The sequence below is a fragment of the Montipora capricornis genome, chromosome 9, assembly GCF_036669925.1.
Source record: "Montipora capricornis isolate CH-2021 chromosome 9, ASM3666992v2, whole genome shotgun sequence".
NCBI lineage: Eukaryota > Metazoa > Cnidaria > Anthozoa > Scleractinia > Acroporidae > Montipora > Montipora capricornis.
Window position 1 is genome coordinate 41,355,426 of NC_090891.1, and position 15,000 is coordinate 41,370,425.

General features: G+C 39.3%; 1 protein-coding gene across 5 annotated transcripts in view; it reads left to right on the forward strand.

The window, feature by feature from the left end:
• The window catches only part of LOC138016763 (neuroepithelial cell-transforming gene 1 protein-like), a 39,346-nt gene that overhangs the window by 14,704 nt on the left and 9,642 nt on the right, over positions 1 to 15,000 (forward strand). For all 5 annotated transcript variants that reach the window (XM_068863947.1, XM_068863946.1, XM_068863948.1 and 2 more), the window contains 8 exons: positions 2,458 to 2,526; positions 4,078 to 4,140; positions 6,528 to 6,624; positions 7,488 to 7,564; positions 8,352 to 8,459; positions 11,267 to 11,318; positions 12,305 to 12,363; positions 12,873 to 12,914. In XM_068863947.1, coding sequence (XP_068720048.1) covers positions 2,458 to 2,526; positions 4,078 to 4,140; positions 6,528 to 6,624; positions 7,488 to 7,564; positions 8,352 to 8,459; positions 11,267 to 11,318; positions 12,305 to 12,363; positions 12,873 to 12,914 — 567 coding nt within the window. The remainder of the gene's footprint in view (positions 1 to 2,457; positions 2,527 to 4,077; positions 4,141 to 6,527; positions 6,625 to 7,487; positions 7,565 to 8,351; positions 8,460 to 11,266; positions 11,319 to 12,304; positions 12,364 to 12,872; positions 12,915 to 15,000) is intronic.

Genomic DNA, 15,000 nt, shown 5'->3' on the forward strand with positions numbered 1-15,000 from the left:
CTTATTTAACTTACATAGATGCGATTGAAAGATGTCGATCTTAATAGCTTGACTTCTATTTGTGTCTGCATATACTTTCCAAAATTATATAATTATATACATATATATGGCAGTGTTAAATTATTAGAGAAACGAATCTGAGAAGACACTTATTGATAAATAGAAGTGCATACCGGTATTTACTAATACAGTAAATAGACTCGGATGACTTTAATTCTGAAACATTTTTCTTCTTTCGTTGATGTTTTTTTTTTAATTGATTGATTGATTTTGTTTTTTTACAATATAATTTTTACAATTCTAACAATATATATATACTTTTTTTTTTTTTGATTACAATACTTTATTCACAATATATATACTCACTATTTGAAAAAAAAAACAACAGAAAAGACACAAAGAGTTACCATTAAGTGCCATAACAAAATATCTTCCATTTCTTAAAGAACTGATTTAAAGTGTTGTTGTTTGAGGAAATCTTTCCTTTGCATTGCTTCACTCTTTTGACTCTATTCTTACTCTGCTTGTCATTGTGTCTTTTTTGTCGCAGATGTCTAAGAATATCTTACGAACATTAAATGAACAAAATGAGTATGATTTCGGGTAAATTTATTGGTAAATTAAAGCAAAGAAAAATTATATTTTGCGCTTCCTTATTTTCATTTTCCACCAAGGCATTTAATTGAATGTGTTACTGCACCTCTTAAAAGCTTTTCTTTTTCAAATCAAAGATCATGTAGAAGTAGTACGTGTCTCCTATTCAGGATAGTGCGCAATCACCGGTAGTGCTCTAAGTTACAATATAAATCCTCTCAAAACAACTAGTCAGCCCAGTGGAAACACTGCACCTGGGTGCTTTAATCTTTAATCTTGTTTTGTTAGCAGCAATACAATTAGTGATAGAGATAAAATAATTCTCATTGCACAAGAATGCAAATTATGAAACGAATTTAAGAAAATAAGATTTCACGTAAAGAGACGTCCTTAAAGGCCATGTGATAAATCTTCTGTGAAATCATAGAATAAATTATTGAGTTCCAGACTGGAATCATATGTGGATAAAAGCAATACTTTAAAAGAAAATTGTTTTTATCAGAGTATTTGATAACTCGTTTGATAATGTCACTCCCCGCTGATATAGTGCTACTGTTATTTTTTAGAAACTGACCCATTCAATAATTTTAAAGTGCACCTAGCCCCAAAATGTTTTACTTTAATAGCAAAAGTTAAATATCAAGCATAAAGTTAGCTTTGTGTCTCTAGATTTTACTTTTTAAAGAGCTCATAAGGTGTGTAAGAGAAAGATGCTGGCAATCATTAATTTTGTCCCATGGCTGAGGCAGTGTGAGGTATGGGCCCATTCCTTCGATGACATCATAAACTACTTTGCATTAGTAGTTTGAAAGTACTTTGGCAGTGTAAATTAAGTTCTTGGGGTCATGAAGGAATAGAACAATACCTCTCACTAGCTCGGCCATGGGGCAAATGAATGCCAGCTAAACTCTCTTGTACATCCTTAGGCCTTTCAAAAGTAAAATCCCGAGAAAGCAAAGGGGAAATATGTGTTAGACATTTAACTTTTGCAAACGAAAATGCATTGAGGTTAGGTTAGGGGTCTGCCCACACTTGAGCTCCTGGCAAAAGAACCAGAATGTTGGAATAACTATGGCCGGAAATTGTTTTCAGGGACCCCTTGTCTAATCTTATCATCACATTGACATTGTACCAGTTTGCGGTGTCATTTCTTTGCAATTGAGTTAGCTGTTTTTAATCTTTTGTGGACCTTTCCTTGCGTGCAAAGCAACCATATTGCAAAAGTCTGACTCCATGACTTGCATTATACTTTAATGAAATAAATATGGATTTTATCCGAGGAGTCCTGTCGGGGTATCTTTCGGGGATTAACAAGAAGTGGTTGACAAAATAGACTGGCCAGTGATGTGATCATGGGAACAATGATGAAACTAAGCTGGGTTTTTTAAATTAAATATACCTTAGCTTCTTCATATTTTAGACCTGAGAATATTCCATGATCTTATTCAAACAGGTACAACCTACACACAGCAGAATGTTTTACTTTCTACACAATTATTTATCATAGAAAGAAAAAAACGTTTTAACGGCTGTTGTTTTCAGTTGCCTCAGCTAAGCTTTAAGTTAGGTACAGGTAACTTTAAATTGTACCTGAAACCCCTAAAAACACCAGTCTAAAAACCTTTAAGTGCAAAAGTTATTCTTCCGCTTAACTTAACGTAACATTAATTATCAGTTATCAAGGTTAACATTTTTCTGAATACTGGTGGCAAGCCAGTGCTTTGAGATTCAGTCAAGCAACTGACATAAGTTCTCCAAATTGGTTATATGAAGTTAGGTTTTTTGATTGCCAGGTCAGAAAACCTTATCAAGGTATTCAAGTTAATATTATTGACAGAGTTGCTGTGTTTCTTTACTTGACAGTCTTGGAGTGACACTGTGTCAAACAATGAGATAAAGACTCTTTCACAGACTGAAATAAAAAGACAGGAGGTAAGCCCAGAATTGACGTAAATTGATTGATTGTAAATGCCAGAGATGGGAATAGGTATTACCAATAAAAAACCAGCATGTGCGTAAGTGTTTGTAATCCTGTACCAATTGGATGCAAACCACATAGTGTAACATTTCCTTGCCACCTTAGTCATCCACACACAACTGACTGAGGTATCTAAAAGCAGAGGGTTTGATTGATGCAAAAAAGTAGCTTATTAGAAAGTTGTGGCCCTCTCTTTTTCTAGCATAGTAAATACTACTCAGATATTTTCAGCCTGCAATTTATTTCACTCATTTTCTCTGCATTTCGGTGGGCAATTATTACCCTCACTCGAGCCAGTACCTGCAACAGTAGTGGATAGAAAATTATTGTACACAATCAAAGCTAGGGTGGAAGCACTTGATGAAATTTAATTTTCAAGTCAAACACTGGGTTTTGGCTTCCTTAAAACTAGGATGAGTAGTATCATATAAGTTATTATAAATACTTCTTATAAAGCAAGTATTACCCAGCTTTAATTTAAGTTGTGACTTGCGTTTCTTCCAGTGAAATAATTGGAAAACACAAGGTGAAAGTAATTGCTGTATTGCCTGAGAAAACAAGGCTAGGAAGATAATTGGGTTATTTATTCCTATATTATTTAAATCAAGCCGCAGAAACAAACAAAATTATTGCGTCATATTGCAGGCCAATCAAATGACATGTACTGCCTGATAGGTATACTACCACTGTCAGGGGATGGTTTCTTATTCTGTTAAAATGTTAATAATAATAATAATAATAATAATAATAATAATAATAATAATAATAATAATAGTAATAATAATAATAATAATAGAGAGAGAGACAATGCAATACAATACAATAATACTTAACCCTTTCACTCCTGTGGGGTTCCCCATTGAAGAGGCAAATCGTCATGCGTTAGACAGATTAAAATATATAAGTGTCACTCTTGGGAGTGAAAGGGTTAATTCACCACTGCGTATAGGGGCTTTTCAGGGCCACTGAAAGACAATCGCGACACAAAAGAACATTTCAACAACAACGGTTAAGAATCCCAACTGACGGGAGGAAAGCTAGTTGGCTATTTACAAGTGCAGCTGAGAAGTTGAACCAGGGACTACCAGTGGTCACAACGTGTCTTGAATCCAGTTTCCCTGGAACTCAAGGCACATGCCCTAACCACTGGGTCACACTGCCTCCTACACAACGCAATGACCTAGACCTACATAATGCAATAAACCTATCACAGTTTTCTAACTTGTGGCCCTCTGATCCAGATCGAATTGGAATTTGGAGTGCTGGTTTTTAAGGGGAGGGGAAAACCAGAGTACTCGGGGAAAAACCTTCACATTGGCAGAAGGCGAGTGCACTCATCACTATGCCAACCCTGCTCCCTAAGGAGCGTATGGGTTATTCCTAGATGGTCACCCATCCAGAAACTAACCCTCCCAACGGCTTAACGTTGATTAGCATTCCGGAATCAATGTCAACCCTGTGAGCCAACCATACGCCCTGTACGTTTCCTTGTTGTCCCTTTATAGGCTATTTATGAGATCTGTTCTGGTGAGGAAAATGTTGTTTCTGACCTCAGGCTGATTAAAGAGGTAGGATCTATTTGTAGAGAGTAGTGAGAATACAGGATGAATCGTGTGATTAACAGTGCTGTTCGGAATAATTTACTTGGGTCAAGCTTCATACCCTCCACAATAAATTTATGCGTCTAGGTGATCCCATGATTTTGAGTGCACTTTGGAATAAATATAAGCATGAGTTAGTTTTTTGAAAGATGCATAAAATAGCATGAGCCCGTGGGGCAAGTGCAATTTTTACCTTTGAGAAAATTTAATGAAGTTGAATGCAGTTTTACTGAGTTAACAACTTGGAGTGACTGCAGTCAATTGTTGTCAGTGGTTTTGTTACATTTGCACACGTGTTGGATTCCTTGTGCTTTGCTGTTGTAGAGCTTATTGATTGGTGTGGCGGGAAGAAGGAGCATTTTGTCGGGAGCGTTTCACGGTTTTTTTTTTCCACCCTTCCCCCACTCTACTTTTCACTGTTTATCAGTGAGACGGGTGCCTGTCTTTGCAGGGTTGTAGGGGGCTCATAACTGTGGTTTGTCAGGTTTTGCCAGCCATCGGTGTAGTCTCCATCTTGGAGCTGGCTGCCACTACAGGAAGCTCCAGAATGTCTCAAGCACCCAATCTCCAGTTAGCGATGCAGTTGTTAGCAAGTGCTTATTTATGCCAAATTGCACAAGAAAAATCATGTGATTACTCATTATTAATAATAAACATGAAAAAAATTTGAAATAGTCTAGCAGAAGCAACATCACTCAATCACGGAAAAATTGCACCATCCAGGGCTGGCATTTGATTGGCTATCGGTGCAAAAATTTCACCTTCATTGCACTAATTTCACTTTTCTGAAATCTGTTTGGAGTTAATCAACACGCTCTCAGCCAATCCACATGCTGAATATTTGTTATACCAGAAAACCGCTGCAGTTGCTGACTTTACTCCTGGACGATAACAATGTATTTAACTAGGTTGTGGAGAAACATGTGACCGGTTGAAGGCTTTTGAAGGTCTTTACGTGTCTTCGTAAAGATCTCAAGTATGAAAAGCCTTAAGATATAATGGCTGCCTGGCTCTGCTAGCCCTTATGGTTATTCCAGGCAGCCGTTACTAGATATTCTTTGTTAATACCAATTATTGTAGTTAACATTACAGTGCGTTTCACAAAACTTTTGACAAACGGTTTCCGAGGTTCGTTTGAAATTCCCAAAGTTCGCTACGAACTTGGCAATTTCATTACGTAATTGTCGATCAAATTGTGAACTTCGAAACGAAGTTGTGAATTTCACATCGAATTTCGTTGGGAAGTTGCAAAGTTCGTCGCGAGCAAAGTTCACATCATTCGGTGTAGTTGGATTGGTAATATAACTACAAATGAATTTAAACAAAGTGAAAAATTTCTCAACCAAGCAAGACTAATTTTTTGATGTTTACTTCTTAAAGGTAAATTATTTGAGAGGTACGGAGCCGGGACTTCACATTACAGACAGATGGCGCGACTCGTACCTTGTCTACACTAGAAATGTAAAGACAAAAGTTGAACAACATGACATTGAAATGTTTTGTTTCTTGCGCTATTTCTAGAATGATGTATGTCCTTAAAATAGGGTTTCTTTTTATCTCTGATAGATTTAACTGTAAAATACTTTTAAGCAACCATGCGTAGAAGTTCACACGACAGAAATTGTATTCTATTTTTAGGCAGGTGTCGGGTGACATCTGGGAATATTCAGTTTTCAACGTTTTATAACCCATTTTAAAACCAGTAATTCGCAATCAACGTAACCACAACTTCTAAGAAAATTCCGAGAAATTTACACCGAACGGTGCGAACTTCTCTCGCGACAAACTCCTTAACTTCCCAACGAAGTTCGTGGTGAAATTCACAACTTCGTTTCTAAGTTCACAATTTGAATAACAACTACGTAATGAAATTGCCAAATTTGTAGCGAACTTCAGGAATTTCAAACAAACTTCGGAAACTGTTTGTCAAAAGTTTTGTGAAACGCACTGTAAGGCAAGAGTAGAGTAAAAATAAAGTTTCTTCTTCCTCTATACCAACTATCCCATCAAGACCTTTGAACAACAATCTTCAAAGAGCTTGAAGAAGGATCTTTCATGTATCCCTCTACTTATTCACAACTGACCATTCTTGGTCTATGCAACATCTATTAAATGTCATTAGGAACCCTTTGAAGTATTTTTATTAACAGGAAAGTTCTTTGGATATCTTTGAACATCAGTAAATCATTAAAAGCCCAGTTGAGTTTCCAAACTATTTTACAGGAACACTGACTTAACTTATGCCGTCCTTCGTAATGTTATGTCATAGTGACCCTTATGCTAATGTAAATTGTGATTTCTGTCCAGTAAACATTTTCTGTTATGACATGTATGGTGTCTGTCTGACTCAACAGGTTTATTACGCACCTATGTACAAACTGAAGTTAATGAATGAATATGAATTCTCAAAGATTTTTGGTTGCTTAGAAGTTTTACTGGCTCTTCATCAAGGTACTGGCACTTGTTCAATTTAATAATATAATAATAATAATAATAATAATAGAGTATTATTATTATTATTATTATTATTATTATTATTATTATTGTTATCATGATCATCAATATTATTTGTCATATTTAACTTCTTTGCATGGAGGACTCTGTATTGGGCTTTCACAGCCTCCTTTGATTTTGCAAAAGCCCTTAAACTGAATGCTTTTTTGAAAAGCCTCGGTGTTCTCGTAAACCAGAGTAAAAACTCATTAAATTCATGAGCTAAACAGCCAATCTGGTCACGGGAAAAACGTCACGTGCACGATCTTTAAAGCCGATAATGCATAGCTTGTTTTTCTTGTATGCTGATGTTCTCCCCTCACAATCTGAACCTTTTTTCGAACTCCAGAGGGAAACTTTTTTTGCGGAATGTTTTTGAAGCCGTTCAATAAACTTGTAGGTCGTGTTTTGTCCGGTCTAAAACCACTCGGCTTCGCCTCGCGGCTTAAACCCCGATAAAACACTCTTCTCGTTTGTGTTGGCAAAACACATCTACCTAAGCGCTGACGATGAATTAGGGAGATTGAAGTTCACCTTTGGGGCCAGCTAGTGGTACAGCACGTGACTGCTCAAGTCATTAAACTCTGTTTATAATCTCATTTAAGCTTTTTTTCTTGCGGTTTTGTCGTGACTCAGTTAAAGAAGTGGATAATAGGCAAGAAATAAACTTGACTTATTGTTTCCAAACGGCAAAATTTCATGTCTTATTTCTCCCTACTGTCAGCTGCCTTTCAGAATTATGGCCAAGACTATGTTTACTTTTAAGTTTAACGGAGTTAACGTGAATTTCAATACAAAGGAAACTCTGTTTTATCCCTCAGATCTTCATTCAAAACTTAAAAATGCGCGATCAAGTGATGGCACTACGGATAACATCGGGGATATCATGCTCAACTGGGTAGGCAAAACGCTTTGAATTTTGAAATAGTTGAAGTGCATTTGATACATTATTTTGGCATGGCAAGAAAGCGAGCCTGAAGAGATTCAAAGGCTCTTAAAAGTCCATCAGTCCTGATTCTTGATATTTTAAAAAGGTCTGTTGACGAGCCAAGTGGCCCATCAGAGCCGGAGCTTATCCCTGTTTCTGTGGCATGAAGCAGGGTTACCCCAGCATTTCGCCGGTACCCGTTTATACACCTGGGTGGAGAGAGACACCGTGGGAGTATAAAGTGTCTTGCCCAAGAACATAACACAATGGCCCCGGCCAGGGCCTGAACCCGGACCACTCGATCCGGAGTCGAGCACTCTAACCACGAGGCCACCACGTGGCCACCACGACTCCCACTCTTGATAAGCACAAAGATTCATAAGTCAGGGAGAATTCTGCCGAAGGCTCTTGATATTATAGCATTCGGCAAAATTCTCCCTGACTAATGAATCTTTTTGCTTAGGTCGTTTTATACGTAATAATCCTTTTTGAGACATCATTACCTTAAAACAGCTAGATCTAATTTTGGGATTTTGCGTTGCAGTTAGCTCGTGGACGTAATGAATCTTGGCGCGAGAAAGCACTTCTTAATCATTCTTAAGGCCAGATGATTGGCTCGCACACGTTTTCCCACGCTTTACCCCGCTTTCCCAGTTACTTTGTGTCATTATTGCCACAAAGGCATTAATTGATTTCATTGGCACATCTAATTGTTTGCGTCTGATTGGTTGAAGTAACTTGGTTCTATTATCTCTAGTTTCCAGGTCTGCGCTGTTACGCTCGATATTGTGCGAATCAGTTTGAAGCTAAAACTATTCTAGATGAAAAACTTTTACAAGGGGGAAGTGTAGCAGACTTTCTGCAGGTATGAAATTAGACGCTGTAAAATGCGATAACTGCTTTCATACTTATACATTGTAATTTGATTTTTAAGTAGCACTTTCTGCGTACGTCATCTTAAGAAGAAGGCTAACGTTTTTTTGGACAATCTTTGTGATGTTTATCATTAAGGTGTAAATTTCCTTTTGCCGCATTCCTGGGCATAATTGCACCTTTGCACAAACAACACATACCAGAGAAATCAAAAGAACGTAAAATAACTGTCACAAAATATTTGACAGCAGACAACATTTTTGAAACTGAAAGAGAGAGATAAGTGGTCCTCGTAAAGTCTCTGTTACGAGCCTACAATCATTGTAGAAACTCCTTCAGGCCGGCGCTTATCTCCGGTTTCTGTAGCATGAAGCGACTATGAGTATTTCTACTCCTCCCTGGATGGGATGCTAGTCCCAGCATTAAATTTGCCGGTACCCATTTATACACCTGGGTGGAGAGAGAGACACCGTGATAGTAGTGTCTTTCCCAAAAACACAACACTATGTCAGGACCCGAACCCTGACCGCTCGATCCGGAGTCGAGAACTCTAACCATGAGGCCACCGCGCCTCCCACAAGTGGCCCTCGTAATTTTATCTGCCCTAGGAACTGAGTTATGAAGCCAACTGAGCTATGAAGCCAGTAAGTTAGGACCCGCTCCTTCATTTGCTAGAGCATTAAGGTTCGAATCCCGTTAGAGCCACCTGAATTTTTCAAGTGCTATAACAGACAATTGCTTACATTGTCCAAATAGAGCGATTTTCAATTGAGTGTCGAAAGTAATCAGCGAATTGCTTCGGTTTATGATTACTTCACTCAGTCATTGGTTCAAAGTTCTCGCGTCATTTTTTCAACCAATCAGAAGTGAAACCAAAACCAATCGTGGCTCGCGCGTGCACATTTTCTCGCGCTTTGTGTCGGCTGCGTGTAGTTACTTCGAGTTTTGATTGGTTTACCGGATTGTCTCCGTCCTTTTTGATTGGCCATAGTAATTACTTTGGTTTTGGTTTTACGACACTCGATTGAAACTCGAGTGCGAAGATTACTTCTCTCTTTGGTCTATACCCCCACACTTCGAATGGATCCAGTTATTTCATTTTGAAACGATGACGAGCAATTTGCGCCGGCGTGAAAAATAAGTTCTGGAGAAACTCCAAAATTCGGTTATCTATATCTGTAGATAAAAGGCTATAAATAGGCTAAAATTGAACCAAATTACTCTGGTTTTTTTTCAGCAAATGCAAAGTTTTAGCTTGTCGTTTGCCGAAAATGCTAAATCTCTCTTGAGTTACATATTGGGAAAACACATTTCAAGACAAATGACAATGTTTCCTGAAAATGAGCGTAACTTGTTTACAGAATGAGTGGGCGCATATGACTAATAATGATCGGAAAAGTGCATCAAGGAAGCTTTGCCAGATAACGGAACACGTATTTTATTAGCGCGGATGAAGAAAAAGTTGTCGCTCTTCTGTCTGCGCGAGTTTCCGTAATGCGAGCAAAACCGCGAACGAGCCAACCCGATTTACGTCGGCTCCTTTGAGCATGTCTCCTTTGTCGAGATCATATTCGATTTAGCGCAGAGGAGGGAATGACCCTGAAACATTTTGATGTCATTGATATTATGGATGCTGAAAAAGACACGAGCTTGAAAAACGAGATGAAATTTACTTGATTACCGTTTTCCTTCTATCATGGCGTGATATCTGTCAGTTTTCATGCCTGACAAAAATTTGTCCTTCCCCGAAGTTGAAGTTTGGTAAGTCACCGTACGCACTAGGCTGATAAATTTTGTTTAACGAACGAAATGATGTATGAAGTGAATCATATATTGAACTGCGAATATGAAATAAAGTGAAACTACGATCCTGTATCATTTGGTTCCTTGATCCCCAGCGAATCATTTGCTCATCCGAAACTGCTGGGTTCAACCTTTTTCAGTGCCGAAAATTGCAAAAATAGCCTTTCAGAAAACGTAAGGGACTACTTTTCCCTTGTTGCGAATCTTTTAGGTGATGTTTTAGTAAAGAAATTCGTAGCTTTTTGGCAATGTAGAACCGAAATTATTAGAACAGTTTGACTCCGCCGAACACATATTTCACCGAAGATTATCGTTGGGTGCCCCTGAGTTATGAACGCAATTTTAGCAGCTCTCGCATCCAATCTATTTTTAGGATACGTACTTCGCCCGCATTGTGCAACGTGAACTCAGGGTTCTCAATAAGTTTTGGAGTAGACGGCTTAAATATAAAAGTAGGCGGCGGGAGAAGCTATTGCCACTTGTTTACAGCAAGTTTATGACCGAAAAGTAGACGGCTCTAAATTTAAAGTAGCCGGTTTTTTAGCCGGCTGCCGGCACTTAATGAGAACCCTGGAACTTCAGTTGTAGATGCAATAATAACGATCGACGTACGATTGTGCGTAGTTATATTTTGAGGCGACGTATTTGTCGACGTCGCTGTCGTAAAACCCCTAACACCCGGCCACTACGGTGTTCTTGTAGCGACATCGTTTCAAGAACGAGGCATATGACAATACATGCCATTCATGTGCAAATAGGTGGCTGGGTATTCTGCGGTTTGGCTCTCTATCATTAAAAGCGCCGTTCGTGCTCACGTTTTCCATGGAACTCGAAATTTCATCATCCCACGTCGCAGATTTGCAGAGAACGGAAACGACATGAACGGAAAGTTCCTCATATCCCTTTAAGTAAATGAAATAGTTTGGCGACGGAAACGCAAGTGCGCGTGTTCTTTTTTTATTGCAACCACAATCTGTTTTTTCTGTTTCTACTCAGAGGTGTCGTGATTCTCCTTTCAGCCGGAAGTTAGATCTTTGGAGTTTTCTAGGTGAGGATTAACTTCTTATTTTTAAAGTGAGATTATGTCCGGTTTTGAAGTGGCTATATCTTTTAGCACTGATGTCATAATCATGGCTATTGTTCCAGTGTTTTAACACGTTGTAAGTAGGTAAGCCATTTTCTCTCATTGGTGGTTTTCACGTGAGGCCGCACGCGTCATCGCGGCCGTGTTGGTGGACGGAAACAAAGATCTGTCATTAGCTCCTTTTGTTCTTCCACCAGAAATTGTACATTGCAGCATTGTTATGTCTTTCTAGAGATTGGTTGCAAACTACCAATAGATTGTTTTCAATCACGTGATGTGGCGGCCATGTTGCTGTACAAAATAATAGCAATTATGGTTCATGTTTTGCATTTTTATAGAGTCAAATTCCGAGAAGATTTTTTTCTCTATTGTTCTGTGCACCAACAATGGCTGCTCTTACGTCGGTGAAAACCGTCGATAGACACCTAAAAAAATCCAGACGGCTTCAATCGACACTGATGGGAGCAGGCCAATCCGTTGTAGCCTGCAAGCGGGCTCTTCCGTTTAAAGAGGCGTGCGGTCGAAATATGGGGGCTTGGTTACTAGAAACTAGAGAAACTAGTAAACAAGCCCCTATATATTCGACCGCGCACCATTTCAACGGAGGTACCTGAAAAAGCGAACTATACAACTTGAATTTCGCGTAGTGGGATCACGATGCCATTTTTACACAAAAAGGTATGCAAAAGTAAATAGAGTGTTGGTCCTTGTCATCTCACTCTGTTGTCAAAAGGAGTGTGCAAGAATGTAAAGTGCACGCGCTGAGCGTGGGCGCGTGCACTGTTAAGTGGCGTTTGGTGCCATCGTCTCCGTCACCTGGTCGTTTAGTGGTTCACTTGTTCTTCTTAAGCACATGCCGCCTTAATCTTAATCCGATTAAAGGAAAACTCTTAATTTATTTATCTCGGTTTCAATACCACAATTTAACACTATTTTTTTCTTTTTTATAGATTCACCTAGAAGTCGCCTCGTCAAATACCCCTTAATGCTTCGAAGCATCCAAAAATACGTGAGTTAAAAAATCTGGCCATTTACTGTTTGTTTTCCCTGGAAGTGAACGGGCCAGTTTCTTTAAAGTCCCGATAACTTTTCGCACCCGAAAAGCCATTTACGAAACTGCCTTCGGCCTTAGTTCATGAGCTGATCTTTGAACATGTTTTCAATGTAACAAAAAGCAAAATGATACTGAAGTTTGTTGACTTAAAATCTCTCCGTTCTTAAGATACAGAGGGAATTATGACATCCGAAAAAGTTCCGAAAAGTTTCAGGGCTTTCGAGGCTTTCTCCCTTGCAAAAGACTAATTGCGTGTGTGCTGAGCCGCATGCTTCTTTCAAGCTCTTTCGTGGGTCAAATAGTTCTATCTTCGGTGAATTGTATAGCGCACTTTTAGGAGGAAAAGGTCATCGTTTGTTTTCTATAGGTGGGATGGTGGATCTGGGCAAAAATAGTATTTGAAGGTGCACGTACGAACAAGAAACTTTGATACTGGCAATTTATTTTGAATTTTTGTGTTGTAGACGCCAAAAGATCATTCTGACTGGCATAAACTTGAGCAAGCGGTAAGTTTAATGCAGGCATTTCAGAGTTCACTTGTGATATTCTTTTTCAAAACGAGTCAAGTCCCAAATTGCCTTTGGGCATTTGGTTGGCGACAAGTCGATGCAACGCGCTCAGTTTGTACTGCTTCCAAAGCAAGTCACTGTGACAAAAGCTTTTTTTAGTACACTTGCAGTTCATTTTTGTCGCAGCGGTTTTCTTTCGAATGGCGGAAAATGATCGCAACTTATAGGTTATTACTTGAGCCAACCCTGTTAGTCTGTTACACACAGGGACCACCAAATGAACCAAACTCGGTCCAAAACAAGTATATGCAGCCAGCACCAAGCGCGGGAAAACGCGAGGGAGACGGTTACAATCAAGTTAATCACTGAACGGTTGAAAATTTAGCGCGACATTTTTAAGCCAATCACCAAACGTAGCACTGAAAAACAGATGTAACACAACAGGGCTCTCTTTGACGGAAACTACGTAATATCTTTTCAGTTGTTCCCAATTTTGCCATATATTTGAAGTGCGGGCTAAAATGATTCTCACAGTCATATCGACAATTTAAATAATTCACCTTTATCACTCGGCGGCCATTTTGGAGTCCGTGGGGAATAAAGGCTTTGTCTTTGAATTGTCTTTGCACGTCTAGCCTCACACTGAACGAGAGAGGTTGGACATTGAGTGATACGGGACTTTTGTCTCTTAGAGATGGTTTTCACCTGAAGTCACAGCAGCCATGTTGGTGCACAGAGCAATAGAGAAAAAAGTCTTTTGGGAATTTGACGCCATTATAGTGCAAAACATGAGCCATAATTTGCTATTGTTTTGTGCTCCAACATGGCCGTCTCATCAAGTGATTGAAAACCATCTATAGAGCCCTGAAAAATTAAGCTTGCTCCAACGGGATTCGTGTCCATCATGACCTGTGCGATGCCCCATGCAAGTCCTTCACGGGAACACATGAACTTCAACTTTATTTACTATTTGACAAAAGAAAAATACAGAATGGTCGCTTCCCGCAAATAGCATTGGCTAGTCGAGGCGGGAAGCGACAGGTGAAAATAGGTTTACATTAAACAGCCTGTCAAATTTTGACAAAGTAGGAAGAGAATAGTTGAAAAGTAGCCCTTAAAGTATTAACATAACAAGTGGAAAAGTAATAGAGGTATAATACACCGCTTGAAAAATACATGAGATGACATTACGAAATGTTTAAGATAAAAATTGCGTTCAGGCTAAAAGTTTTTTGTGCAAAGATGACAGAGCTCAAAAACAAACGTGCATCTTGTCAGACGCTCACCGCTGACCCAACAAACTGACCTGCTCCCGAGTGTGTGCAATCGGCGACAAAATTAGTTGAGACAGTTGCCAACAGAGCTTGCTGGCAACGACACATTCATTGTTTGCAAAGAAAACTTGTCCAAAAAGTACGTTTCCGGGATACCCTTCCCTCCCCCACCCTAATCAATGTTGTACCGCTGTTGACAAGGCTCGCAGGAAACAGGATAAAAACACAACATTGTCCTGGGGGTGCGGGGGAGGGGGCCATTTTCGCACCGAGCTTGAAATCGACTCTAAAGGATAAGAGTGTCTCGACAATTTTGACGCCGATTGTGGCTTCATATCTTAGTTGTTGAGAGCTTTGCAACGGCATCGCAGAGGTGTACAAGAGACCTTAAAGCCCGGTTCACACGTACGACACAAATGCAAACGCAAGGAAATACACGTGTGAACCAGTTGATCTGGTGACGTAATTCGGAGAACTGTGGAGAATAATTTTAACGCCCGAATCCCACAACCGCGCGCGGCCTTATTTTTGAATTCAACATGGCAGAAGGGACGTTAGATCTTGTCGGGTCAGTACTTGAATGTTCATTCAGTAACAGGAAATGTGGTAGACACGTAATGATCTGTTGAGTTTTGGCGATGGAAATACTGCAGGGAGTTTGGAAACAACACCTAAGGCCGCGAGCAGTTATGGGATACGGCGTTAAAATTTTTCTTCCCAGTCCTCCAAATTACGTCACCAGATCACCTGGAAGGTAAAAAAAGAAAGACACTGGTTTATTCTCGTCCACCATCTTGGAAGAGGATTGA